This window comes from Psammomys obesus, unplaced genomic scaffold (genome assembly GCF_907164565.1).
Source record: "Psammomys obesus unplaced genomic scaffold, mPsaObe1.curated_primary_1811, whole genome shotgun sequence".
In the NCBI taxonomy this organism is placed as follows: domain Eukaryota; kingdom Metazoa; phylum Chordata; class Mammalia; order Rodentia; family Muridae; genus Psammomys; species Psammomys obesus.
In genome coordinates this window covers 1,617,730-1,626,778 of record NW_026590486.1, presented here as the reverse complement: position 1 = coordinate 1,626,778, position 9,049 = coordinate 1,617,730, and the positions used below count along the sequence as shown (strand labels likewise).

General features: G+C 40.2%; 1 protein-coding gene across 1 annotated transcript in view; it reads right to left on the bottom strand.

Annotated features, from left to right (window-relative positions):
* Positions 1-264: 264 nt before the first annotated feature.
* The window catches only part of Oca2 (OCA2 melanosomal transmembrane protein), a 323,587-nt gene continuing 314,802 nt past the window's right edge, over positions 265-9,049 (bottom strand). The window contains exon 23 of the mRNA XM_055607524.1: positions 265-349. Within this exon, the coding sequence (XP_055463499.1) occupies positions 265-349 (85 nt within the window). The remainder of the gene's footprint in view (positions 350-9,049) is intronic.

The window sequence follows — 9,049 nt, the reverse complement described above, 5'->3', positions numbered from 1 at the left end:
AAATGCAAGAAATGTTTTTAAAATATATGATTTTCTGTTAAGAGTCTTTGTAAGTTAACTCATATTTCTCTTGTTTTGTTTGCAGGGAGAAGACACTGTGGTTTCCCATCATCCACCAGACCAATACTGTTATTGACAGATCTTTGCTCCCATGTATGTCTTGGTGAACTCCTTCTCTTCTCCAGATGTGCGGTGGGAAATTCTTCCTCAGGCTGATATTGGTAATGATCAGGTTTCCCTTGGTCTTCAGGTGATGGCTAGCTGTTAATTCCATCCCACCACAACATGAGTGATCAGAAGATAGCACATCCCAATGGTGCAGGACATGAGCATCATAGGGAATCCCAACCTGAAAAACAGAGACAGTTATGGCTTCTGGTCTCTAGAGAGAACTGAGAGATACAGACTCTTTAGATGTTATGCTATTGCAAAACAAACAAACAAAACAAAAAAAAAAAAAGAGACCCCAGAATCTGTATGCAAGAAGAGATTGATCTTTCATTCAGGTTGTAAACATCTTGACATAACTCATGTGGCTAGGTCCTGGAAACCTGATTGGAGTGGTGAGAAAATGAAGAAAGGCCAGACATACAGGAAAGGTGTGGTTTTGTGAGCCATTGACCTGCTCTACCAGCAGTGGCTCAGAAACTTAGTATTTTTGTTTTACACATGTGACTGAAGAAGGCAGGTTTTCTCTGTGCACCAGAATGTGTATATGGGTTTATAGCATGCAACTAAGCAAGGAAGTGCTTTCAGCAAATCTTGGTAGAAGTCTCCTGAGTGTAGTCTAAGAATTGATGGAGCTGTAATTTTTGTTATCCTTTTTCTGCAGTTTCTTAAAATCTTCAAAGTTCTAACCCATAACTGTGCATCTCTAGATTCTGTGTGTCCCATGTTTTACACATAATGCACAGAGTTGCACTTGCACTCTCCCCCTTTACCTTCTTTTCACGCTTCTCATGGGAGTGTTTCCTCATCTGACTAATGGGAGGTCCTTGTAGTTAGATGTCCCTCTGGGGTGCCACTTGCTATTATCTGCACAGCCTAGGGGCTATGGGGAATGGAGGCAATGGAGGCAATGGAGGCAACGGGGAATGAAGAAAGAACAGACGCACAGAGACACAGTTGCAGTGGGCTGTGTGCTCTGACAGAAACATACCAACAGTTCTCTTGAAACTCGGTTTGTTTATTTCATTTGCCTAAATCAGTGAGGCAGGGTTTTGTATACAGCTGAAGGAGGAGGCAGGAGGGTTAGAGTACACAGATAAACAAGTAGGGAGGTTTAGCTAATTGCAGTCGAAGGTCTCTATAGGGGAACAGTCTCAGGCTGTAAATATCCCAGAGGAAGAAGTTTTGATCTATATTTTCTGCACATACTGTCAACATCCACACATAATTTAGGGAAGGTTTTGCCATTTTCCCTGGGCCTGGCATGTGAAAAACCTTGTCATTTCTGTGAGCACTGGCTGTGCTCATTTCAACAATATACATTCACTCAAGACTTCATCGATTCTTCACATTATTTTATACAATGCTACTATTGGAATCTCTGGTATAGCAGTGGTCTAGCATGTGTGAGAATCTAGGTTAGGTTTCTATCATTGTTCTCCCTCCAAAAAACTCTAGACTTTTCCTTCAGCTGTATCAAGTTGCAATTATCATTGTTTAGACTTCCAAAGAAAGTCAAATTTCTATTCTCTCATAAAGTCTCCCTCACTTAAAGCAAGTGAAGATTGAAAGCTAGGACTGGGAGATAGGGCCATCTCTTTCTGAAGAAGGTAACAGTGTGGCTTCCATCTGCATTTGTGAGGTATGAATGAGATGTGTGAGGAGGTATGCAACTACTTGTGAAGGTTATTATGAGGAAGTCGTGAGTTCATGCCTCTAAATCCTTTAGAGCAGAGTGTGATCACATGGTAAGCCCTCACCAGGGCTAGCCTATGCCTGCTGCTCCATGCAGACGTCTGGCCCAGACCCATGGGACAGGGTTAAAGAGTGCACAAAGCCAGAGAAAGCCTGGATGGTGTTTTAATTTTCTTTCTGTTTCTGTAATAAATACCATGATTCCCCCCCCCCCCAAAAAAAAAAAAAAAAAAAAAAAACCTTGGGAAGAAAGGGGTTTATTTCATTGTGCGGGTTATAGTTCATCATCAAGGGAAGATAAAGCAGGAATTCAAGTGAGGAGAGTTAAGCAGAAACCAAAACGGAGGCATACCGTTGACTCTCTTGTTCCCCTGACCTTTCCAGCTACCTTTTCTCTACAGCCCAGGCCTATTTCCCTGGGTGCTTTACTCCTACAGAGGTCTGTGTCCTTCTACTTTATTTAGGAATCAAGAAAACTCCCCACAGCTTACAAGACAGTCTAATAAAGTCAAGTCCTTAATTGAGGTTCCTTTTCCACAGGTGTCTCTAGTCTGTGTCAAATTGACTAGTAAAATCCACATCTTTGTCAGCTTGACAAACAAACACATCACTGTTAGACCTTTCCTTTCTTATTTGTCTCTAAGACCTCAGGCTAACATTAATATCACAATATAAAACATAGTCCAGCTTTGAACAGTCCCACTGTCTTTAAAAATGTCAATAATTTAAAAGTTCAAGATCTCTTTAAAAATCCAAGCCCCTTAACAGTGGATTCCGTAAAAATAAAAACTGTTACATACATTCTTACTCCAAAAGAACCTGGATATCAAAACAATAATTTAAGCAAAAGCTAAACTCAGTAGTGTTAATCCAAATCCTACAGCTCAGTGTCTGACATCTGAACACATTTTTTTTTTTCAGGGATCCAAAGGGCCAAACTATGTTCAGCATCGGCTGCTGTCCTTGGTTAAGTTCTTCCATGGTCCTCGGATCTCCAGCCCCCCAGTACTTCATTGCAACTGAGCTGCACGTTCACTTATGGCCTCTCCTGTCCTCACTTTGGGGACTTCAATTTAGCTGCCCTCTACGACCCCTCTATGCCTTCAAAACCAGTACGGTTGGGCGCCTCTTATACATTAAGAGTGGCCAGTTCGATCCATGGCCTTGGACACTTTGGATCACAACTGAGGCCATAGTTCCTAGACTTTACCTCAACGATGCTGATCTATTTTGAAGCCTAGCTGATTTTTCAGCCCCAATGTGCCCTAATGAAGCAGGAACACTTCACTTCCAAATTCCATTACTTACTTTGAAGGGTTTTAAGTGTTTGGGAGTGCTGACCATATGTATACTGTGCATCACACCCATGTAGTGCAAATGGGGCCAGATGAGCACATAAGAGCCTCTGGAATTAGAGTTACAGGTGGCTGCAGGCTGTCAGGTGGGTGCTGTAAAACAATAAGGGCTCCTAAAACAAAGAACAGTAAGGGCTCCTAACTACCGAATCATCGCTCTAGCCCCTTTCACAGGCTCTTAATTCAAATTTATGGCACACAAACAGACCTGACAGTGTCTGCTTCTTGTAAAATTTGAAAAACCATGTCTCTGTTGTCTTGATTGCTCTCAGCACCCTTATATTCTAAGCTCCCACAGAACAGCCCACTGAGCTGTTAATGCTCAGGGAATTTTCCAGCCCAGTGTCCCAAATGTTTTCACCACCTTCCCCCAAACAGCAGTCCGATCTGTCAGCACAATACTCCACTCAGCTTCTCTTCTTGTTTTCTTTTCATTCTTATTTGTTCTATGTTGTGATAAACACCATGTCCTTAATAACTTGAGTAAAAAGTTTATTTTATCTCACAGGTTATAATCCATCATGGAGACATGCATCAGAAACTCAAGGCAGATGACTGAAACAAACACGATAAAGAAAAATTTCTTATTGGTTTGTTTGCCTCTGGCTTGCTCAACTGTCTTTTAAAATACAGTTTAGAACCACTGGTTTGGGAAAGGTACCATCCACAATGAACCAGGTCCTCTTATGATAGCAATTAAGAGCCCCGCCCCCAACCTCCTTACATGCCCACAGGCCAATCTAATGGAGACAGTTCTTCAATTAAAGTGCTCCTTTCCTTTCCCAGGTGTCTCTAGTTTGTGTCAAGTTGACAACAAAATTCATCAGTATAGACAGGAACATGAAATGTTTTTATCAGGGGAAAACTTAACTACACAACACATGGGGTCTACTGGAAAATAGAATGTATTTTATGGTATTCTCAAAAACTATAGAACAGACTTTTGGTTCTGAAGCAAGATGAAGAAGGTACATTCTTATCCCCTCCCTCTATGCCAGCACAACCAAGAATTGTGGGCTTTATATAAAGGACAAATAAAGAAGGACTCTAATGGTGAAAAGAAGCCGAACAGCAGGACAGCTGAGAACCTTGAAAAAAAATGGCATGGCAGTGAGTTGCCCTCCCCCATCCTCCATGTATTCCCCTAGAAATCTGACTCATGGGAAACTAAATGGACAGTAGATTCCCCAAAGAAAGGGGCCCCAAGAAAAGCATGCTCTAGCCAAAGAAACAGTAAAGGAAAAGTATAGGTAGGCAGGATTCTTGTAACTAGTAACTGCTGAGATACAGGCAAATACTACAGGGCAGATTTATTGATAAAATCTTCATTCTACCTCTTGACATAGGCCACAGAGAGAGCCAGGCTGTGAGAATTATCTTCCTGGGGAGTCACGGAGAAGCACGGAGAACTCCACCCCTCCTTGGATGCAAAGAGTTCTTTGGCTTCTCAGATGAGCTATTAGAGAGAAGAACTCCAAGAATCGAGCAGCTTCTTGCTCCACAGCCTTCCAGCTGCTAAGGCCATGCTCCCACAAGGTCAAGAGAGCAATATGGACTGCCTAGAGAGAAAAACAATGCTGACCTCCCCATGATGAAGATGCTGGGGAGTGAAGCAGGGCAAAATGACCCCACTTAGCAGTAAAGTGCCTCATCATGAGTCTAGGTCTAGCAGGAAATGTGGACTTGAAGAGCAGCTGCCTTGTCCCCACCAGCTATGTCAGGCCCTTCTCAAATTGAAGGTTTAGATAGGACATAGACATGGTATTAATCACAAAAATGCTTCTCCACAAGTGAGAAAAAAAAAGTTACTATTAGGGTGATATAAACCCTGAAATTATGCAACAAACATTTTGAAACACCCACCATAAAATACTATTATACAGTAATTACAAACATACTTGAAACAAATGTGGGAAAAGTAGCTTCAAAAGAGAAGTAACACATAAAAAGGTGGACCTGATGAGCTCAGAACTTCAGCTGAAATGACTTCAACACAAAGCTAACTGATGGGCACAGTAACATAAGAGAAAGTGTAAAGGAAAGACCCACAAACATGAAGATATCCAGGAAAGAGAACAGAATATTGAGAGACCAAAAGATAAATTAGCAGCTATTATGAAGACCTGAAGTAGGTACGTAAAGTCTAGTAATGCCCTGAGGGGAAGAGCCACCTCACTGCATTCTTTCCCCACCCACTAGAGATACAGTTGCTAGGAAACTGGACCATCCCCCTAGGGAGGGACACCAGGTCATTAATGGTCTGGGAACCTTCATATAGTCAATCGATTCAAAATGTAGCATTTTAACCAATAGATGCTTGACAGGCAGGAATCGCTGGGAAGGACCAGAATCTTTAAATGACCCAACTAACCTGGGCACGCGCGCTCTAAAGATTTAAGTGCCGGATCCTTTTCTAAGTGCTGAGATCTTCTGCTAAAATGTATGGCAACAAGTTAAACTCCTGAATAGTATAAGAATTCTTAAGCCATGAGAGAGACACAACAGTATAGCTACAGGAAAAACTGATTTTATCACCAGAAATTAACAGGTCAACAGAAAGTAACACAAATTCCAGTATCCTAAATACCATTCATGGCTAAAGGAAAACAAAAGGGGCAGCAGGTGACAAAAATGCCCCTGAAAGGAGGTCTTCACAGATCAGGAAGAAGAACCTGAGGGCAGGGAAAGAAAATAAGAAGAAATAGTTAAACTTGATCACCCTTCTCAAGAATTCAGTTTTCAAATGATGTTGGGTGATTGAAGCAAAAGAAGATGTAAGTAGCTAGAAACGTATTTAAATGCTTAACTCTAAAGAAATCATGTATGTTTAAGGTAGTAGATAGACTAATTACCTTGATTTTACCATTACAGGATGGATATACTCATGAGCCCATAAATATGCTCAATTTTATGTGTCAATTAAAAATTCAATCTTCAACATACACACAAAGAAATGAAATTAAACTATCATTGCTTTGTCTGATGGGATTCTCAAACAATATACAGGGATATTTAGAACAACTGTGGCATACAAGTGAGCACCAAGAGACCTAAGAGAAGCTAGGTTTTCACATGCCCTAGGACTGTGAAAGAGCAGTGGCAAGAGTCATGTGAGTATCAACTGCTGGTAGTATATACAGAAGACACATGAAGAAGCATTGGAGAACTTTAAGAAATGCCATGCAATCCACAAGGAGGCAGTAAGAGAAACTAAAAAGGCACTAAAAAGGAAATCAACAGAAAGCAAAAATAAAATAGCATATATGAGCTCTACCAGTCACTAACTGTATTAAGTGTGAAAAGCTGAAATAATGCTTATTAAACACATGGATTATAGGGTGTCATTTTAAAAGCCCTACATTCTGTCTATAAGAAATTCGCTTCAATAATGGCATGGATTGGCTAAAAATAAGAGGATATAGAAGAGAAACATGCAAACATTAACCAGAAGTAAAAGAGTAACTACATTCGTATCACATAAACTGTAATTAGAGTAAAGAAAATTTAGCAATGAATGCACAGAAATTGTGACAAGAAGCTCAATACCAGTTAAACTCACTCCAAAGATAATAAAGTACTTCATGTCAGTGCTTACACAGCAGTCCACAGATTCTGCTTTAGTTGGGCTTTACAAGTAAAGCAAAGAGGCACAATGTATACTGATGGAGCACCAGATCCACCAAGAGCAGTTCTAAATGAGCAAATGGAAGACCTGGAAATCCCTCAGACAGTTACTGACAAAACCAACATGTGAGAATGGGAAATATGTTGTGGCTTATAGGATGCCAGACCCTCATTATACTTAAATATGTCATTCTTCCTTCCTAGTAACAGTACAGCTCATAAGAAATCAAGCAAGACTATAGCAAGTAGTATTGCCCAACAGCTGGACATTTCTGGTATTATATGTATATAGCACATTCTACCCAGTAAAAGCAGGGTGCACATTCTTTTAAGCACCCATAAAGAATTAACCAAGATAGATGATATTCTATGCCATAAAATACACCTCTCAAGATTTAAAATAATCACAACCATACAGAATTTATGGTCATATATAACTAAATACGAGAAAATTTAAAAAAAGATTCAGGTAATCAAAGAACATTCTTCAAAAAAGCCCATTGCAGCTAATATCAAGTATATATAAAGAACTAAAGAAGCAGAAAAGCAACAAACCAAGTAATCCACTTAAAAAATGGGGAACATTCTTTCCCAATCTGTAGGCTGTCTATTTGTTTTGATGACAGTGTCTTTTGCTTTACAGAAGCTTTTCAGTTTCATGAGGTCCCATTTATTGATTGTTGCTCTTAGAGCCTGTGCTGTTGGTGTTCTGTTCAGGAAGTTGTCTCCTGTGCCAATGAGTTCTAGGCTGTTTCCCACTTTTTTTTCCAGCTGATTTAGAGTATCTGGTTTTATGTTGAGGTCCTTGATCCACTTGGACTTTAGTTTTGTGCAGGGTGATAAATATGGGTCTATTTTCATTTTTCTGCATGTAGATATCCAGTTGGTCCAGCACCATTTGTTGAAGATGCTGTCTTTTTTCCATTGAATGGATTTGGCTTCTTTGTCAAATATTGAGTATTCATAGGTGTGTGGGTTTATTTCTGGGTCTTCTATGCGATTCCATTGATCCTCCTTTCTGTTTCTATGCCAATACCATGCAGTTTTTATTACTGTTGCCCTGTAGTACAGCTTGAGATCGGGAATGGAGATACCTCCAGATGATCTGTTGTTGTACAGAATTGTTTTGGAGATTCTGGGTTTTTTGTTTCTCCATATGAAGCTGAGAATCTTTTTTTCAAGGTCTGTAAAGAATTGAGTTGGTATTTTGATGGGAATTGCATTGAATCTGTAAATTGCTTTTGGCAGGATGGCCATTTTCACAATGTTAATCCTACCAATCCATGAGCACGGGAGATCTTTCCATCTTCTGAGATCTTCTTCAATTTCTTTCTTCAAAGACTTGAAGTTTTTCTCAAACAGGTCTTTCACTTGCTTGGTTAGAGTCACACCAAGGTATTTTATGTTATTAGTGGCTATTGTGAAGGGTGTTGTTTCCCTAATTTCTTTCTCGGCCTTTTTGTCTTTGGTATACAAGAGGGCTTCTGATTTTTTTGAGTTGATTTTGTATCCTGCCACTTTGCTGAAGGTGTTTATCAGCTGAAGAAGTTCTCTGGTCACCAACCCTTTATCTGACAGAGGGCTAATATCAAGTATATATAAAGAACTAAAGAAGCAGAAAAGCAACAAACCAAGTAATCCACTTAAAAAATGGGGAACAGAGCTAAACAGAGAATTCTCGAAAGAGGAACATCGAATGGCAGAGAAACACTTAAAGAAATGCTCAACCTCATTAGCCATTAGGGAAATGCAAATCAAAACGACCCTGAGATTTCACCTTACACCCATCAGAATGGCCAAGATGAAAAACTCAAGTGATAGCACATGCTGGAGAGGTTGTGGAGAAAAGGGAACCCTCCTCCATTGCTGGTGGGAATGTAAACTGGTTCAACCACTCTGGAAGTCAATCTGGCGCTTTCTCAGACAACTAGGAGTAGTGCTACCTCAAGACCCAGCTATACCACTCCTAGGTATATACCCAAAATTTGCTCAAGTACACAACAAGGACATTTGTTCAACCATGTTCGTAGCAGCTTTATTTGTAATAGCCAGAACTTGGAAACAACCCAGATGTCCATCAACGGAGGAATGGATACAGAAATTGTGGTATTTTTACACAATGGAATACTACTCAGCAATCAAAAAGGAGGAAATCATGAAATTTGCAGGCAAGTGGTGGGATCTAGAAAAGATCATTCTGAGTGAAG